The sequence below is a fragment of the Corvus hawaiiensis genome, chromosome 4 (genome assembly GCF_020740725.1).
Source record: "Corvus hawaiiensis isolate bCorHaw1 chromosome 4, bCorHaw1.pri.cur, whole genome shotgun sequence".
Taxonomy (NCBI): Eukaryota; Metazoa; Chordata; class Aves; order Passeriformes; family Corvidae; genus Corvus; species Corvus hawaiiensis.
In genome coordinates this window covers 44,397,800-44,418,366 of record NC_063216.1, presented here as the reverse complement: position 1 = coordinate 44,418,366, position 20,567 = coordinate 44,397,800, and the positions used below count along the sequence as shown (strand labels likewise).

The 20,567-nt window shown below is 37.8% G+C and overlaps 1 protein-coding gene across 7 annotated transcripts in view; it reads left to right on the top strand.

The window, feature by feature from the left end:
• The window catches only part of MYRFL (myelin regulatory factor like), a 42,702-nt gene that overhangs the window by 5,716 nt on the left and 16,419 nt on the right, over window positions 1-20,567 (top strand). For 2 of the 7 annotated variants that reach the window (XM_048300609.1, XM_048300603.1), the window contains exons 1-12: window positions 222-3,521; window positions 6,466-6,533; window positions 6,629-6,887; window positions 7,675-7,769; window positions 9,597-9,744; window positions 12,935-13,130; window positions 13,558-13,634; window positions 14,894-15,004; window positions 15,564-15,654; window positions 18,438-18,638; window positions 19,018-19,126; window positions 19,582-19,691. In XM_048300609.1, coding sequence (XP_048156566.1) covers window positions 3,319-3,521; window positions 6,466-6,533; window positions 6,629-6,887; window positions 7,675-7,769; window positions 9,597-9,744; window positions 12,935-13,130; window positions 13,558-13,634; window positions 14,894-15,004; window positions 15,564-15,654; window positions 18,438-18,638; window positions 19,018-19,126; window positions 19,582-19,691 — 1,668 coding nt within the window. In that variant the 5' untranslated portion in view covers window positions 222-3,318. Of the gene's footprint in view, window positions 1-217; window positions 3,522-6,465; window positions 6,534-6,628; window positions 6,888-7,674; window positions 7,770-9,596; window positions 9,745-12,934; window positions 13,131-13,557; window positions 13,635-14,893; window positions 15,005-15,563; window positions 15,655-18,437; window positions 18,639-19,017; window positions 19,127-19,581; window positions 19,692-20,567 lie in introns of those variants that run through there. The other 5 variants (XM_048300608.1, XM_048300602.1, XM_048300604.1 and 2 more) reach the window with 4 other exon arrangements.

Genomic DNA, 20,567 nt, shown 5'->3' with positions numbered 1-20,567 from the left:
CAATGAGGTTCAGCTGGACTTTCCACTGAGCCTGTATAGTGGAGCTCATAAAGTGCTGAAGCCTCTTTTGGTAAAAAAAAGACATAATTTCATGATAAAGTATCTTTAGATGGAAATCAGTTATTAATTCTCAAGCAGAAACATATCCCTCAAGGTGCAAGGGTTTGTAGCAAACAGTATGAATTGGTCTGTTCAGCAAGCAGGTATTACTGAACACTGATTATGTTCTCTGCGCTGTTTTTACACCTTGAGCTGTATATAGGGATTGTTTCCTGTGTAAAGTAGCTGATATCTTAACACTAATCTTACTACACATTGCTGGACTTGGCTGGAAGCTTCCTGGTGTCCTCTTCTAATGTCAGGAAATTATTAGTTTAGTACAGATCTTTAGTCAATACTATTTCTCTGTCCCCTATCCTTCACTTTCCATTTAGATACCACTGAAAAGGAGGCAGCCGATTTAAATGCAGATATATATATATAAGGCTACATGAAAGTGTTGGGAGAATTGATCAAGGTAGGTTTTCAAGGATTGAGACTTGGCTACAGGACTGTAGAATGAAGCTGAGGAGCCAGGTGATGAGAACCTCATGTCTGGAGGAAAGAAGGGGATGACTGCCAAAGAGTAACTGCCAAATTAAGAGGCTGGAATTCATACTTCTCCTTGCGGGCCTGTGGCTGAGTATTAGGGACAGGCAAGAAAGAACAGGGAAAGAGAAGACAGTGGTAGTACTGACAGATTTTAGACTTGGGGACCAAACAACAGAAGTATCAAGCTTATGAAGAAATGAGAAAAATTATATTAGTAATATTCAGCCTGTGACTGCAGTGTGTGTTCTGCAAACATCTCTGTGTGAACCCCCTGCCATGGCCCTGCCTTGGCCTTTCACCTTCATCTGTTTGTTGGGTAGCTGGGAGTTCTCTGCACAGTGAGACTGAAGTTGAATGTGTCACTCCGTGCAGACTCTTCCAGAGATGTCTGGGCACATTGCAGCGTGAACTGCAAGCAGAGATCCCCAAGCACAAGCTGATGATTGAGGCTGCTGACTCCACATATCCTCCAGCAGCTCTTAGCCATGCATATGGTTTTGTGCAGGAAGCTGTATTCACAGAAGCCTCACAGCAGGGCTTGTCCTGCCACATACACGCAGTTCTCTGCTCTTACAAGCATGCAGCATCCAGGTGAGTGACTGGCTTGCATACCGCCCACATCTGTTAAGTACGTACTGTGATCAAATGCCTGTGAGGTGGATGCCACCATTTAAAATAAATCTGCATATGATCCAGTAAGTCCTCCTCTGCTGAAACAGTGCAAGCCTGTGATGCCACTGACCTGGAAAGTACATTAACAAAGTTCCACAGGGCAGCAAAATGTACCCGCTCTTCCTTTCACCTGCTCCACAAACATTCATTAGTCGTGGGCTGTCTTCCTGGTGTGCTTCCTTCCTCTCCCAGTGCTGCTTATCCTTTCATTGTCCTCCTCCCCATTTAGCTGTTCATGCAAAGTGGAGAGATTAAGAAGAAATGATAGATACTTCTGTTGTCATCACTTAGCAACAGAACTGGTCTCTGGACTGTGGGATGTCCATTTGAAAGGCCTTGTTTAGAGCTGTATTCTTTGATTCAAAAGAGCCTGTCTCTGATCTTGGTCAAAACGAAGCATTCTTGGTTGTGTTATACAGGAAAAACACTTTGTATTTGACCTCTGGCCTCAAGTTAGTAATGAAATTATATCATTCTGCATGAGGGTTTGGTAGTTTGAACAGGAAGAACAGGTGGGGTAAAAGGAGGAGAAGGTGATTGAATCCTTTTCCTGTGCACTACATTAGTAAAAGGAGAAGGGTTTGTAGTTCAAGGTGGGGTTACACTGTATTCAGACATGAAGAATGAAAAGGTGAGAACTCAACAGGTTTGAGGAAAGCTGCTAAGGAAAGTTAAGCTCTTTTGTACTCACTAAGCTGGTTTTGCAAAGTGACTTGCTGCTGCTTCCAGACTTTGTGTGTTCCAATTTTGCTAAGTCAGTGGGCTGCACCTATTGAATCGGTTCTTCTCTGGTGTGTGTGGGACAGCTTTGTATACAACATCAATAAATTGAGATGCAAGGATCTATCAGTAGCACACCTGCAAGTTGCTATCCCCCAGTGAAAGGCAGTCAAAATTAAGCCTGCAGCACCAACAAGTAAACAAAACCTAGATTAATCTACTATTCCAAAGCAATTTGGGAAATGTCTATTAACAATATGAATTTATGTATTAAGATAGATACAAGAGGGAATTCCTGTGCAAGGTTGTGGATTTTTAGATTCTGCTTGCATGAATGTCCTTTCTAAGCACTAGATCAAGAAGGAACACTATCAGAGAAAGACATCAGAAAAGGAACTGAAGATATATTAGGGTAAGTGTGCTATGCAGGGCAGTACAGTGAGAAGACAGCAAACGCACTAAAGGCAGTGACTACTCCTCAGCCAGTGGCAGTGATTAACCTTTTGTGTTCTCACATGCTGCAGCTGAACTGAGGGGTCGTGGTTGGTGTCAGACTCCAGGGTTGAGCCTCGAAGCTCTGAATGTGTGGGCTGGTCCATTTTATCATGTATGAAGTGGTACAGAGGCACTTGCAGCTCAAGCAGGAATGTCAAGGTCCTTATCTTGTTTGCACTCTGACTGGCCACACCTGTATTTGTGGAAGACTTGCCGCAGAGGTGGGGAGCCTGCAGAGTAGGGCTGCTTGTCTGGGTTTTTTAATGAGTGCCTGATGACTTTCTACGAAAGTTGACATGAATTCTGGAAACTTTATAATCATAAAATCTGTTTATAGCCTCCAGTTACTAAGCAACAAAGGACAAAGTACGGAACCTTTCTCTTTGCTAATACATTTAACATGTTAGTGGGCTGGATTTTTTAGGCAGAATAAAAGGAAGCCACCAATCAAACATTTTTAAAGCTTTATTTTGGCTTTATTTAAACTCGGTGGATTTTTAGATTGAGTGTTTCAGAAACTCACTTGCAGTACTTGTGAGTACTAATGCACAAAGTGGATCTGTGTACGACTATGTCTGAGCTTCAACCCAACAGACTGTTTTGATCTCAATGTGAAAGAGTTGGAAATGATCTTCAAAAGCCCTTTTCTCAGTTGCAGACTGGAGTCGTTCATCTTCCTGCTGTAGTAATTCACTGAAACCTTAATGCCATGCATTCAGTGGTGTTTGCCCAGTGCTACACTGTCATCTGCAGTGCCCTGCACATCATTAATTACTCTGCATTTCTCATCATCCTTTTCCCCAGAGTGACTAAACCAGAAGCATAACCCTTTCATTACACATGAGACAGGCGAGATTTGGTTTTCCTTTGTGTAGGAACATGGGCAGCATTACTTATTCTGAAACACTGACAATTCCCTCTGAATTTCTGTCTTTTTTACTTTTAACTTCAGGGCAAGATGTCCATGGAGCCTTGGAAAATCCCATGGTGGATACAAGCCTGTTGGAAGAATTCATTAGTAGCGACATAGAGTTTGGAACTTTGTAAGTATTATAGCAACATGTATTTCCTCTCCTTAGCCACAGCTTTTGAATTGTTTTCATTGGTGCCATGATAAAATCTGAGTTTCAAGAGGATTGTGGCTCTCTTGGCATTGTTTCTTGAAGCTGCATAGGAAGACTTAGAAAAAATTAACTACAGCCAGTAATGGAAATACGGTTGTCCTCTTGTTCAACAGAACGAATGATAATGAAATCTGCGTTGGTTCACAACTGTTGAGCTAATTGTGACATTAAATGCAGAACTGGTACTTTAAAATTCCTGTAAGTGCTAATTTACTGTTTATGTACAGAATAAGCGATAAAAGTAAGACTACTGTATAATAAATTGAGAGAAAATGGAAGTCTCCCAGTTTGAAGGAAGCAGAGTTACTGTTTTCACCCTACTTAGTTCAGAACAGAAACTATCCGTCAGTCTCTTTTGAGACTAACTTTAAAACTATCAAAGGATGCATAGTGCAAAGGCTTATGGTCAAGGGTGGAAAATTATGTATCAAAGACTTAAACCCCAAATCTTTCATCTAGACAACTGTCAGATGATTGTAGTTCAAGGCAAAATACTATTAATAGTATTATTACACTTGCACTTGCCAAGAAGCAGAGCAAGAAGGGATGTTTTAAAAATAATTAAACATGGAATTTTTCATTCTAGACAGATTCAGCAGCACATGTTTACTTAAAGTGGGCTAAATAGGCTCCTACCTGATCTAAATCATGAATAATGAGTTAATTCTCTTTGCCCACACTATAAAAGTAAAGAAAAAATGATTAGGAGGTTATATATAAATATCCATAGCCTTTATTTTTAGAATGACTAAATGTGTTTTAGGTTAACAAGATTATTGAACTCCTGTATGACAACTTTAAAATATTATTTTGCTTTTATACACAAAATACAACAGAAATATAAATGTATATATAAATATGCTATTATCTAGTTTAAGGAAGTTAGATATTATAGTTACAGTGCTACAAAGTATTTACATGCAAGAAAACCATCTGTAAAACTATCATGGGTTTGGAGGCTGAACAGGGTTTTACACTAATACTACAGTCCTACTTCATTATTTATGGGATTAAGAATATTTACTGAATCATTAGATCTGTACAGGTCAAATTATTAAGTATTTGTGTGTAGTGCAGACAATTTGTGCATAAACAGAAGAGAATCTCATAAAGGAACTTGTCAAAACATATCAAAGGAGAAAAATATTAAAAGCCTCCATATGCACATATAAAATGCAGAACTTCATAATGTCACGTGCAATGAAAAGGGTGCTGTTACCACCAAGGTCTTGGGTGTACGTTGAAATTTCCATTTAAGATCAACTTGCATCAGAAAGACCATCAGCCTTAAATTTATTCTTCTCTTACGTCACATGTGAAACACCATGTGATTTCCTCATCTTTTTCTACAGTAATACCTTCCACATTATCAGTGAAAGGAGAAAAAGGGTTGCCATGCCTTTTTCTAAGTAGGCATTTCATTGATATACTGTTTGTAATATAGGATCATTTAAAATACAGATTATTTTCTTTTCCTTCAAAAAGTATCAATTTCAGTAAAGTTTTAACTTGGAGATATATTCCTACTACCTCTGTATTCCATAAATACTTTCTCCTAGAAAGTGTCTGTCTGTATTTTACTGAAATAATCTAAGTTAAAGCAGAAATCAAGTACCCAAGGCCACATTTGAAGCCAGAATATGAGCTGAATGTGTAGAAGGGAAGTTTTAGACTTTTACATATGTATATTTTTAAATTTTACAAGGCACAATTGGAATTCAGTATATATGGATCAAGCATCCCACAGGAAAAAAAATTAAAATGAAATATTTACTAACTATTCAAAGTTGAAAACAAGGTTTAGGGTGTAGTCATGGTATTTAAAAGCATCAGAGAATCTATTTTGAAGGAAATTAAAGAAAATTCTAATGTGGAATTTTAAAATTTATTTTAAAAGAGGACCCATGTGGTGGAAGCTAACCCTAAATGCAAGGTTGTGGATGTGACATGTTAGAAGACCAGTAGCAATACCATTATGAAATGCATGAGCACATGTCAAAAGTAATAGGCTGTAACCAAAAATGAAACTGCTCTCTTTAATGCTATCCATACTCAGAAATACAAAACCTGAAGTGAAAACAATGGAATGAAAATTGTCCATTGATGCTTGAAAATATTTGCTGTGTGTATGCTTTTATGCATATGAGGGTGTCCCTTTAAGGAATTTTATTTTATTTTATTCAGCTTCTATGAGAACACTAGGCTTTGGTAAAGGAGGTGTGTCTCATTAGATTTTTCATCCTTCCTCTGCTGTAGCATTTTTAGCCTAACATGCATCTTAAGACTTGCCTTTCAGGTCAGGCTTCAGAGCAGTGTTTCAGCTGACAATTCATAGGAATACCTGAAAGGACTGAGAATCCATTTCTTGAACCTCCATCTATTCCTAATGTAACAGAAGAACCCTCTGTAGTTCATTTGGATGGCAGCAAGATGGCATAGGATTTTCTCTTCCTTAAGAGAGATGAAGATGCTATAGGTCTTTAACCTTTAGTCTAGAGAGAATGGGGCTTAAATCCCTTGTGAGCGCCATATGTTCAGAGTCACTGGTGTGCCTGGAGGTAACTGAAGAACCACTCATGGGAAGGAAGGAGGATTGAAGTCAGTGGGTTGTGAAGGGTGGATTTGGGTGAGAAGGGATGGGATGGGGTCTTCCTGCATGGCAGAGAGGCGGAGGGCCACAGGAGATGGTCTGATGAAGTGTAAGTGACATTGTCATGTGAGAAGAGGCAGCAAACATGGTGAACAATGCTTCCTGAAGACCCTTGTCAGTAGCCTGGTGGTCCCTCTCCACTTGCTTTCAGCATTGGCTGTTGTCCTCCATGGCTTGTTCCAGCAGAAATTAAAATCTCTTTTTCATGTTTAGGCAAAGCCAGTTGCCAGACTCCCCACCGGACTCCGGATCAGAACCATATTCCCCACCACAGCTACAAAGTAGGTGATATTAACTTTGGCTTTTCCCAAGCTTGTAGGAAGATCTCCAGCTCCTCTTCCTTGTTCTTATTCTCTTATCTGTTTATTTTTCTCAGCCCCATGGTACAATACTCTGTGGCCCAGTGGGCTGCAGCCTCCACTGCCATGCCCATCTGCCATGGCACCCAGCAAGCTTCCTTGTGGGTTCATGGAGACTTACTCTGACCCCAATGCCATGAGGCAGCTTTCCACCATCTCCCAAGACTGCTGCCTGAAGACAGAAAATGCTGTGACTCCATGGAATCATTCTACATCCTCTGGCTGTTTGGGTTTTAATTATTCATGCTTCCAGCCTAACGCAGCTCAGATTTCTGGGTAAATGATAAAGCTTTTATGCAAAGGATGAGACATGCAAAAAACAGTAGAGCTGGTTTAAGATTGGTTAAAAATCCCTGTGGGTGTAGGGTTTTCCACAGGATGGCAGTGTTTAGACATTTTTGAGACCCTTGCGGTTAAGGGTTCTTTAAACCATCTTGATTGAAGTTTAGATTGGAAGTAGGAATGGATTTCAATTTTTAAAACTGAAGAAGGCTAATGATAAACCAAGAGGTTTTTCATAACTGGATTATAAAAATATTCAGGTGTTTTGCAATACCTGTTGTAGAGACTTGTGCATGAGGATCTTGTAAGTGTTCTAGCAAATGACATAAGAGAAAAAAATTCTCATATCTATGTAAGCAAGTGAAGCAGTAATCATATACTACCTGCCATATTAACCCACCAGTGCGTTGTAGGTGCTTAATTATTTAAAATGGCTCTGGTATTTTGACATTAACTGGTAAAAAGTAAAATTATTCAAGATAAAAGCTGTGATTTTAATGCAAATGTCAGGAAATTAAACTCCTGACACTTATGGACTGTGTAAATTTTTAAATGGGATCAACTTCTTTATTCATATGAAATAAAAAAAAATGTTTTGGAAGGAAAAATTTGGATAATTCAGTTTTAAAAACCCACCAACAATCTCCTCCCCCAGCAAATCAGAATTTGGGTGACAGTGCAGTTAAAATGAGGTAATAGAATCCTGAGTGTTCTTTTGTTATGATTTTGTAATATCTATATTTAAACTTATAAATGAGTAATGCAACTTACGTTTTTACAAAAGTATTTCTGCAGTGTCAAGCAAAAAAAGGAAGCTCTCCCAATTACTAGGAGATGTCATTGATTCTCCAGTGCAGTCTCAGGATTCCAGACAAGGTAAGCAAGTGTGTGAAGATGAAATGTTTTATGCCATAGACAAGTGAATACTTGAAGAGCACAGCTCTGTGCCTTACCAGAAAAGGTAATGGTATTAATGGATTGTACTCCACTACCAGGTTTGGAGGAATGTACTTTTTTGGAAAACTAGGACCTATTTAGATTTGGCAAAGAGAGAAGAGCATTAGAGGTTCATGTTTCCTGAGGATTTTCTGTATAGAATATTCTGCCCTTTTCCATATGTGAATCTCCAGTATGGAGATGATAGCATATTTTGCTAACTTTGCTTGGCACTAACTTGACAGGGCAAAGAAAGCATTTTGGGTCAGATTAACAGGGAATTAATGGGGTGGATGAGCAAAGAGATTGCATTTTCCCATTATCTCCTCCACTCCTTGTTTTTTTTCTGCTAAGTGTATGCATGAGCAAACTTGGTAAAAGCTGTATGTTCTTTCCCACCTATTCCCCATATTGATTTGGTTCATTGTTTTATCAAGATAAAAGTGCTAAGTTTATACCAATTGATACAAAAAAACTTTATCAGGCATGTACAGAAATGAATCAGCTTCTGTGAAGCTTCTGTGAGGCTCTCTCTGAATGAGCAGTTTGTAATGACCAGTTTATCTGAGGAATTTCACCTATGTCTGTTAGTGAAAAATCTAGGAGCTGCTTGTTATTTCCTCAGGGTAAGTTATTTTCAGCATTAAATCAATCTTTTAGAACACTTTTAATGAGTAGAAACTGGATTTAGTAGGTTGCTTTTCCTTTGATATCTTTGATTTAAGCAGTGTTTCTTGATTGTGACTACTCCTCTGAGTAAACCACTGCTGAAAAGAGAAGACAAGCAGACACTTCTGTATCTGAAATTGCTATTGCTGTTTTTAATATGGAAAGATATAACTTTGAAACAGGCTTTCTCTGGGTGTCATTCCTAATAAAATCTCACTGACATGTGCATTGGAAAAAGAACAGAGGTATGAGTGAAAATGGCATGGGGATCATTTAGAAGTGAGGTGTGAATTTCTTTACTGTGGTGTTCTATCTATCTATCTATCTATCTATCTATCTATCTATCTATCTATTTTTACACTGCTGTATGTCAGAAGTGAGGACTTGCAAATGAAGCTTGGACTTGAAGTGATTCTGAAGGCTCTGTCTTACTGTGCTGTCTCTGCCTGTGGATGTATCTTAGTTATATGTTCAATGACATATTTTCTCCTATCTTTACTGCACTCTATTTATCTGTTTCTCTTATCACATTCTCCTCTGTCTTCATAAAATGTATAATATGTCAGAGAATTGTGGTTGACCCTGTCTGTCAAAGAATTCTCTATCGTATAGGCAGAAAGCAGTAACCAGATTCATTGACCAGATGTAGTGGTGAATGTGCTTGTTATTGGAAAACTGTGCCTCCTGTAGTATATTCTTCAATTCAAACCCATACTAAAGGGAATGGGAAACAAGTGTAATTATTTTGCTTAATTGCTTCTTGCAGTGTTGCAGATGTACAGTAGAATTCTTAGCTTTCTTTCTGCCCCCCCACCAAGGGAAACTATCCATCCTTTTGGAGAGAATAAAAAATAGGAAGTGCTACTTGTGTATTGTTGTGCAAATCAGGAAAGCTGAAAAATTTATTTTCTAGAGCAAGAGAATATAACACAATCTTGTGGAATAACTGCAAAGGATAACCACATTTAAATATATATGCAATGCATTTGTGATTTATATATATATGTGCATTTATGTAAATATATTTATAAAAATGTCTATGCAGGGTTTTTGGCTAGTCCCAAAAGAAATAACTGAATTTTCACTATCTCTCTACAGCAGCTGTAAGGGACTGTGCTGCTGAAGTGCAAGAATATGACAGTGATGGACAGAATGCTGCTTTGGAAAAATGTTGTCAAGCACTTACATGGCAACCATATCAAACTTCTCAGTGGAACAGCTTATTTAACTCTAATTATGAAAAACTGTAAGCACTAATGTTTGCACTAGAAAAAAAATGGTTTCCTCTGGTTTTTTTTTTTCCTTTTTTTATCTGTTATTGTAGTTTTGTAGGAATAAATGATACATTTGGCATCCCTTATTCTTACGGGAAATAAGAACAGAGAAGGAAATATAACAGGTATGATGAAATATGAACTTGCAGGTTTTTCAGATAAGCTGAACTTGAAACACTTGTTGAAATTAATGCCAGGTTTTCTGATTTCCCTTCAGGGATTTAGGGGCAAAAGGAAAGTTAAGATACCTGGTAACTTTTATTTATTTTATCAAGTGTGTTGGGGCAAGTAATTGCTAAGCATATGGCACCTTTCCCTCTAGTGGCCTAAAACATTGAAGGAAAACATTAGAAATTACCGGTATTACTTCTGTGCTCATACAACTTAAATCTTAATCATTATAGACAAGTGTGTGTGACATGCAACTGTTCAGTCAAAGATTTAGAGTTTTCCTGTGTTAATCAAACGATGAATAATTTTTTTTTGGTCACATGATCTGGAAAAGGTCATTCCAAGTTCACTTTACATCCCTGATTTTCTCCATTCTAATACTTAGTGTATGAACCCTTTAAGCAAATTAACCCTTTTCTACAGCATCTGGTTAGTTCTTCAGGATTGGTGCAAAAAATTTGTCACTGTCTCCACAGGACTTATATAGCACAGTAAATTGTAATGTTCCTCTAGCCCAACCTGCCAAAATATCTCATGGGAACTGGGTGCATATCAGTGCCATCGCTGGACACTGATGTTACCTGTTTGCACACAGGGGATAGGGGCATTATACATCTTACTATGTCCCACACAACCCTTCTTCTCAGGTACTGACATGACAAGAGAGCAGACCTTTACACTCCTTGGGAGCTGGATGGGCCCAGAAACCTCCAGCTGTGTTTGTAATATGTGTATTCACTCTAAATGGAGGTGGCTTCTAACTCCTGTTACACTTTGAGCCAATGACTACATGAGGGCAGTGTGCTCATGGTGGGAGATTGCTCTCCTGCCACTGCCCAGTTACTTGTTGCTTCCCATACACCTAAAACTGAGGTTCCAGACTCACATTTTTTTGTGACTTGGGTCAACAAAGACAATGTGAAGCTGAGCAATAAAGTATCCCAATACATGCTCTGCTGCTGTTACTGTGCAAGGGGATTGAGATGTTATTAGCAGAGGGAGTCAGTATTACTTTGAAGTGGGGTCAGTGGCAGTGCTGTTGTTCCAAGATGCACTGTAATTACAGCACATTGCACAGATTTTCTGAGTAGTGATCCTGTGTTCTGTTGGCCTCAAAAGACTCGCACGCTTCTCATTGCTTAGTGTAGATGGATTGATCCCACACCTTCAAATTGCTGCACCCACTTGAGGGGTATTTCTCAGGTTGATTATTATTTTCCATTTTATTCATACAGTACTTTAACCTCTTAGTTATTTCATTTTCACAACAAAAATGCTGTTAGCTGAGGTAGATTCATTAGAAAAGGTTACTCTACCATTAATTCTGCCCTTCATTGTGTCTGCTTGGCACATTCTTGGCCCTTGTCTCATATTGGTGGTGCTCTGTCCTAATGATTTTAAAGTCCCTGAACACTTAAATTCTGAATAGAAAGAGGAATTTGAAGCATATTTCTGGTAGGGACGCTTGTGTGACAGGGATATCTCTTGCTACATAGAAATTATTCCAAATTTTACTGTACTTCTTGGTAAGACTCATCATTCTTTGTGCACTAAGGACAAAATATGTGTTTGCTCTTAATTAAACTACATACTCAGAAAATTATAATATGAAATTGCTCTTTGAGAGTCATTGTTCCAAACACTGCAACTTGGAGACATGGAAATTTGTAATTTTGCTTGTCAAGCTGCTTGCCTATGTGTAGGCAAATAGTCTGAGATTGCATTAAGAATATTGGCTAATGAACTTGCTGCACACCTAAATATGAAAAATTACTCCTTTCCCTACTATGAAATATAGTCATTTCCTACAAAAATAAAAAAAATTGCCCGCTGTAGGAAGAAACTGAAGAAATTTTACTTCTTTAATAATGATGGTTTGAGGAGATGGTAGAACCTTCATTATAATTTTAAATATGAAGTAACAGATGACTTAGTAGTTTTGAAGTAGTTAAAAAGTAGTTTTCTCTTTATTCCCTGTCCCAGATAATCAATAGTTAGTTGAAAGGAGACTTCTGTTGATAATTTATAAAAAGATAATAAAGTCTATTTATGTCCTATAAAGTCTGTACATTTTAACTTTTCCAACTAGTAATGGAAGAGTTATGAAAAGCCATCTTCAGTAGTTGTATTAATGAGAGGTCCTCAGTAGCATCCTACAAGATCATTGTTATCAAATTTCATTAACAAGAAAAGCAGGTGTCTATATAAGAGAACCTTGCCACATAATTCTGTTATTTCAGAATTATCCATCCCTTAAATCAGAGGACTGGAAACATTGTTGGGATGGTGAGTTCACCCTCTCTAATAGAAAGATCTGTTGATACCTTTACTTGTTTACCGTGAGTCATAGAGACAGAATACTCTTGCTCTTTAGGTGACCATTGCCCTTTGAAGAAATAAAATAGAGTTGCTTTAGCTGGAGTAGGAAGTACAATATATAAAGGAGAGTTTTATAGTCAGGCCAGAGGGTTGCTACTGATAGCTTTTCTTTTAGCTTAAGTAAAGCCTTATTTGAATCCAGTAGCTTCTGCAGAAGCACTTGGTGTGGGAATTTGTGAACAAAGTGGGGAGTCTTGCTGGCTCATTAGCTTATTGTTGTCTGCAGCACTAGCTGCAGCCTGCTGTTTATAGCAGTGTTGTAATGAATGACTGAATTCACTAAAAGGTTCGTTTGTGCTCTTAGGTGCGCAGAGTTCCTTTATATCAGATTTGTAAGTGAGGATTATGTAAGCCCCTCAACCCCTGGTTTCTGAACATTTCATTTTCAGACTAGAATTGGAGGACATTTTATATGCATTTTCATTTTTACACCTTTGACAGGTTAAGAAGAAAATAGTGGTAGAACTGGTGATTGTAAGGATGTATTTTTGGTCCAGTTTTGTCACTAAAAATCAGATGGCTTTTTGGACCACTTTAAAAAAATAGGAACTCAAGATGTCACTCAAGTATGTCAGTACCTAAAGTTGCTATTCCTTCTCCTTGTTTTTGTAGACCTGCGGTAGGATATCACATTGTCACAGATAAAGGATTTAATTTTTCAACAGCAGATGATGCCTTTGTGTGCCAAAAGAAGAATCATTTCCAAATCACAGTTCATATTAGAATCATTGGACAACCGAAATATGTCAAAACTCAGCAGGGGAGGAAACCAATAGAAAAGTTTTACTTGAAAGCTTATGGAATTAAGGCAAGTGTGTCTCCTCTTTGAGATTATTACTTTTAATTATCCGTATAATGAGGTAAATAATTGAACTGTTTTATTAGGAATTTTTTGACTAAGAACATGTAACTGCCTTATGTAGGTTCAGTTCTCATGCTGAATATCTGCGGAATGGAATGAGCCAATAATGGTCTGGATTCAGAAAACATTTTTTCTTTTGTAAATTAATGCACTTACTTTCGTTTTTTTTTTTCTCCCTTTCTACTTACTTCTTGGGTCTTCAGAGTAGATGTCAATTATCAATTGATCTTTATTAATTTGTATGTCATACCATTAGAAATGAGTGCAATTTCACTGTTTTAGGCACAATTTGCCTGTTAATTTCTATTTCAATTTTTATGTGTTGGAAAATCTAATATTCATGCAATTTTTGAAAATTATTTTTGTCTTATAGATGGAAACTCCAGATCAAACAATTCCTATTGAACAGTCCCAGTCAGATCGAAGCAAAAAAACTTTTAATCCTGTTAAGTAAGTATTTTGAGAAAATTATTCCATTTTATTTCAATATGTGTGATTGGTTTGAAATATGAAGTAGTTGCTTCTTGAAAACTTACAGTAGCTCTAAGCCAGTTTTCTGATTTTTGTACAGATTTCATTGTGGATGCACACATAGAATCACAGTAGTAATGCATACCTGGTCACACTTTGTTAAGGAAAATTTTCAGCAGTTTTACGGATGTGTTAAGTATGTCTATCCAAAATACTTATATTCAGCTAGAAACACTCTTCTGTGCTGCTTAGAGCTGTATGGCAGATGCATTTCCAAGCTTAAAAAATGTCAGAATTTTCCTGTCCTAGATGAGCATGAGATACATTTGCAGTACTTTTTAAGGAGGAGTGCCACTGCTAGAAACATACGTGCAGCATCTTTCTGGAGCTCTGCCATTCTTGAGCATTTAACTCACTGGCAGAATCTATGTTTATTCTTCTGGCATAAGTTTCTTCTGTTGGAGCAGCTCTGTTCTCTATAAATAATTAAATAGGCCTTATAACACAAAGAGATAAGACAGTGTCAAGTTAGACAGGGCAGTGCTGGGATAAAGGCTGCACTATATTATCACCTAAACTGAACTTTGAGCTTGGAAGAAGAGCTTGACTTTCACTAAATTGCCTCTCTCATGGCATTTTTCTTCCTTTTGTGTACTGACAAATAGATTCTGTGTGTATGTAAATTATTTTATGTGTGACTGTTTGGTGAACTGTAATTTTATCTATACAGACTCATTATTTGTATTCTTTATCTCTTGGTGGAGGACTACCACTATGTATTTGAGACACAGGTGCCTGCTGTGTACTTCCAGACATGCAAATTAGGTGCAGATGGAAAGAAGGACAAACAGTAAGATCTATTAATTTTAATGTAGAAATTCAGGCCCAATAATAAGCAAGCAGTTATTAATCCTGTCGAGGAGGAAATAGCCATCATATGGAACATATACAGTTTTATTATATTCAAAACTATGTACAAACAGACCAAGAAACATAAGACTCTTATTAGTAAGAATGGTTCCCTACTTCTGGTGCTTTATCCTGTTTATCTCCCTGATGTAGTCACTGTTTTTAGTACATTTTTAAAACCAGGATTACTGCATTTTTACTGGGGTTCCTCTGTTTTATTAATTGTCAGTTTTTTTCAGAACTGTTTTAACGAGTTTGTGGAAATCTGGTTTGAGCAGATAGATCTCCAAGCACTTACTTCCCTGATCTCGTTTCATTTTCTGTTTTAGAGTTGATCTGCCAGGGGACCAGATAACTAAAGTAACACTGGGAAGGCTGCATTTCAGTGAACCAACAGCAAATAATATGAGAAAAAAGGGGAAACCTAATCCTGATCAGAGGTATTTCTGTAGCTAGTTGGCCTGTGTGTTAAAAGTAGAAAAGAGAAGGTCTACTTTAGAATGGAATTAATGTTTGTGAAAATCTCTGCTATCAAATCTGCGTTATTTTTCAAATTCTTTAATATTTGGTGTGTGCTTACAAGCCTCTTCCTCTACAGTCACAGAATGATATGAGAATAAAAAACCCCAAACTTCATCCTCATGGTTAGAAATAGTTTCAGGAAATCATAGCCAGAATACTGGCTGACAAAATCAAGAAGCCAAAAAAAGCAAAATAATGGTAATTTTCTTCTGAGGCAGGAAAGGTTTTCATCTTGGAGGCTTCATTACCTAAATTCGTCAAAATTATTGTATTCTTTGTTAATTTGCAGTGATTGTGGGGTTTGTAAGAGCGTATTTCTTAAGAGTGAAGGAAATACTTTTTCTTTTATATTGTAAGAAATACATTTAAAAACATTGTATTTTTATGTATCAATAATAACAGCTGTATTTCAAACATCTTTTTCTGTGAGAAGGAATTACTTCAATTATTGTCTTGATTAAATCAATTTCAAATTAGATACTTCATGCTGGTAGTTGGACTGTATGCTGTTTCTCAGGACCAGTTCTACTTACTATCTGCAAATGTCTCTGAGAAGATCATTGTGAGGGTAGGTATAAATTTGGATTACTTTCATGTAAAAATATTTACTGTTTTGATATTCACAGGAGATTGAGGGGTCATGATTCTCAGGCATAAAATTACCACTGAGTCAAAAAGATTGAGGAAAAAAACTAGAATTGCATGTTGTATGAGTATGTTATCTTTTAATTATCAGAAATTAAAAATGTTAAAAGTAGAGTTATAAAAAGATTTAAAAAGAAAGCTTGTTATGAGTTCCAATACTAAATATATTGATTTTTCCAGATTCTTTTTTTATTCGAGGTGAAACAATTTACTTCTCTTGCCAGGAATTTTGTAAATGCTTTCACTAGCTAGAGTCTTCATTTTCCGAGGAGGATGAGAAGGAAAAAAAAGTAAGGGAAGAAGGTCAAGCAGCTCTAGGAAGATTAAGACCCATAGCTTCACTTTTCCAGTGTGTTTTCAGAGTGTCCCACCTCTCAATTTGATGGTAGTAATATAGGTTTCAAATTAGAAAAAGGAAGAATAATCTCTTTTCCTCTTAACTGTTACTTTTCAGTTCCCTCATTCACAGAACATTTTTCTTTTAGTACTCAGCTTTAGTCTACAGTTAGACTCGGAAAAGAGAAAAATCCCAAATCTAGAATGTAACAAGAGCTATGGAGAATTAGGGTTAGGGGAGAGAGAAAACACAAAGCCCCAGCGTGAGTGGGATTGCAAGGGACTGCCAAGGAAAGGTGGGGGCTGCTGAAAGCTTTCAGTCCTGGCTCCTTTTTCATGTGATCTGTGGGTGGTAGCTAATGTTTGAACTGGGCATAGTCTGGAGTTATATTTATTTCTAGAAGCATACTATGTTTAGGGCTTAGAAAGATGGGGAATACATAGGTGCCATGTGGTGGGGCTGCAAAAGATGGAGAGGGCCTCTGGAAGATTGCAGTCCACTGAACTTTTTAGTGTGGGTCAGCTGAGGAGCTGCTTCTTGTTTGCATGGACTCTTTCTAGCCCTTGGCTTATGGAGAGGAATAGGCTTAGCATTTTGGTTTGGAGTCTAGTAAGACCAAGAGCTCTGGTGTATTAAGTGGAGCTGGGAAGAGGCTTCTAAAGTAAGTTGAGGGCTGTCAAAAGCTTTCAGTCCTGGCACCATTTTTGCAGGCCATTGCTTGGGCCTGTTTGGCAGCCCAACATCTTCCTAGGCTTATGACTACGGTTTGGTTTAGCATTTGGTTTTGGACAGAGCAAAAGGGCAAATCTCCAGCCCATGGGGTGTTGCTCAGGGGTTTCCAAAGGAAGATGAGGGCTTTCAGATGGTTTCAGTCCTGGCTCCTTTTTCATCTGGGGGTCCTCTTGTGCTATAAACCCTCTTCCTGCAGTTACAGTTAGGTTTTTGAAGGGCATTATGGCCCAGAGCTCCTTTTGGGGTGGAGCTGTGAAAAGGCTTTGAAAGCAATGTGTGGAGTTCAGCACTTTTCTGCCCTGCTGAGAAGTTTTATCATCCTGGCTGCTGCTGTGGGCTTTTTCACTTCAGGATGCTGAAGCACTGTGTTTGCATCATCCCTACATATATTATAGTTATTGTCCTTTATTTGTCCATTAATTTCCACAATTCTGTTTTCATCTGAATTTCTCTTTCTGCATCTAACAGTGTTATAGATATCACATCATTAATAATTTGGGGAAGCTGTTGAATTTTCACATTTGTCTCATACTTGTTACAAGATATATATTTTTATGTAAGATTTAGAAATTTACATTTTCCTACTATTTTTAATATTAGATTATTTTGAAATTTCAGTGAAGAGGGCTCCTTCAATGTATGTGAGACAGTTCTTGAACAGGAATTAACGGAATGAGATTTTGCAAACCTGATCACTCTTTCAGACAAAGGAAAAAGAAGGCAGTAAGGCAGAAAGATCAAGAGGCTCTGGTCTGAAGTAGTGAAAATATCAACAGGAAAGATAGAAAGAAAGAAAAGGTCATTTTTTAGATGTCTAACAGGGCTTCAATGGCAGGGTAAAGTGAGTCAGCCACTGGCTACCTTAAAGTGGCAAAGCTGTGCAAGTACACTGTGAGAAAAAGCAGCTCATCTTCTGGCCTTTCATACACTCAAACACAACAAAGCTACCAGCTGAGTGGTGGTTGTCAGGCATATCAGATCATGCTCTAATTGTGACAAACAGTGGTGAGTACACAGTGCCAGGCCTTGTAGCTGGCAAAGCCCTGTGAAAGCCTGGCTTCTTTTTATCATGATTGTACTTTGGCCTGAACTCAAATTTAAAAAAACAACCCCAGAACAACAAACCACCCTAAAATGAGCTATAGAAATCAAATGCCTTTTCTTGTTATACATGTTCTGTCATTTTATTGGTGTTCTTTAAAAGACCCTGTTTCCTTGATATGAAATTTCTAATACGAATTAATTTGAAAAATTACAAAGGATTTTATGAGTCACATGTGTTTATCTCTTCCTTGTTTTCTCTTTTCTGATTTTCAGTCTCAGCTAAAATTTAGTGGTAGATAAAGAATGGTTATAATGTCAAAGTTAAAATTTGGAAAGCTTTGGACATTGTCAATTTAGCTTAAGGTGCTAATAAAGTAGAATTCAAGGGGAAAAAAGGGAAGAGGCCAGTCCTGTGTGAGCACAAACACTCAGAAGTAACTCCACTCTTGTTTTTTCTGTCAGTGTGTTAAAAAGCTTTTGAATACAATTTCAATATTTAAGATTTGGCTTTTCATTTTCCCAGAATTTCTAATAGAATAAACAATAGTGCATCTATGCTATACTGTACCTTTAAACAAAAAATTTCCTTCCAGGCATCTAACCCAGGACAGTTTGAGAATGACAGTGATGTACTGTGGCAGCGAGGACATGTTCCAGAGACTATAGTGTGTCATGGTCGAGTAGGAATTAACACAGATGCACCAGATGAAGCACTGGTTGTCTGCGGAAACGCCAAAGTTATGGGCAGAGTCATGCACCCATCTGACAGCCGAGCAAAACAGAATATCCGGGAGGTGAGGGCCATGCAGTATTTAGGGCATTCATGTTTGCACCACAGCACATGTGTGGATCATTGTTCTGACACATGAAGCAGCTCCTATATCCTGGCTCTGCTGAAATGCTGGCCTGAAGAAACCAGATGTACCACTGTGCTCTGTAGAACCTATAGACTTTGGAGAGGGCCCTCTGTAGAAACTGGGAGCTGTCAAACTGAAGGGTAACTGGCAATACAAATACAAACAGCACTCTGATAGTGGGGAATGGTAAGATTGTCTATGTTTTTCAGTGTGATGATTGGCCAAATGACTGTGTCAGGCTAGTTGCTCTCTCAGTGGTGTCCTAGATGCCATGCTTAGTGTTTCAACATGTAAATCTTGGTATTTTTCCAACTAGGTCGATACAAATGAGCAGTTGAGAAGAATAACACAAATGAGGCTGGTGGAATATGACTACAAGCCTGAATTTGCATCTGTTATGGGAATAAAAGATACCCATGAAACAGGTATTAAGTCAGCTCTGTTCCCATTTTTCATTAACATCTACTGATATTTATTGTGCCATAGGGCCTTTTAACATCCTGCTATTTAATCCTCATTTTTTAGGTTACTGCAATTGCACACTTTGCCGTCTATCTCTTGTGGTATAAAAATGCCAAAATTAGGTATTGTCTATAATTTTACAACTTCTGTTTCAATTTTTAAAGACGGGGAGTTTATTTTCCAGAAGTAATGAGAATGAAGTATGTGCTTACAAACAATTTTGTTCTTACTGCAGAGAAATGAGAATTCTAAAGGTTTCTAGTTTTTCTCTGTGGAATGGAGAAAAAACCCTGAAATACTGGATTTTTGTACCACAGAGAAATTCTAGATCTTTTTTTGCTCTGCCTGTAGTTTTTAGAATAGTCAGTGGGTATGCCAATGTGTTTCATGACATTATTTTTTGTTACCTTGCGAACAGGAATAATAGCCCAGGAAGTGAAGGGGCTTTTACCTGAAGCTGTTAGAGAAGTTGGAGATGTTGCTTGTAATGATGGAGAAAAAATAGAAAACTTCCTCATGGTTGACAAGGTATGGTCTTGAGGGAGAAAGTGGGGGTGTGTATTTAGACTGTTCTTTCATGTGGAGAGCTATGAACACGCGCTGTGCCCCATACAAAGCTGTAGCTCTCCACGTGCGTTACAGACACGGCCTTTGGCGGATTACTGAAAAAAACTGAAACAACAGCTGTTTGCAAAGGACTGAATCTTTTAATGACAAGAAGAATCTATACTAAAAACTGATTACAATACTATATAAACTATAATACAGTTAAAAAGAAAAAGGCCTAGCTTTTCTGAGTAAAAGTGGATAGCGATTTCATAGCATTGCTTCAACAAGCGGGACTCCAAAACATTCTTTTGTGTTGAAGTGTTCAGTTAATTAGGTGTTCCAGAAGTGAATTAAGCAATGATGACATTCATCTTGTTAAATAAAAACTTCCTTACTCTAATCCTGGTATAACCTCTACATACCAAATCCAAGTGCTAGCTCTGTGTGAAGGGGGTTTTTTTGGCGATCTGAAATGCTTTTTATAGGTTCAAAGTCATATGCTGTGAAATGGCACACAAAGTAGTTACCATGCTCATAGATTGAAAACACTGTCTGGGTGTTGTCCTGTGCTCTCTTCCCCTCCTTTTCCTGTAGAAATAGGACTGCAAGGAACTGTCAGTCACAGAGTCCAGTCACACAAGACTGCAGACAGCACTTGTCTCAGAGCAGCCCGTCTGTTGAGTGCTGGTTCATGCCATGCCAAAGACGACTTCCCAGCTTTTTCCCACTTTCAGCTGATAATGAGAAGAGGGAGGTTTTAGAGATAGGTGACCTTATATTTTCCGGATGTTATTATGAACACAATCCGGCATTCATTATCATAATGCATTCTTTCATTATTCTATAGAAATCACA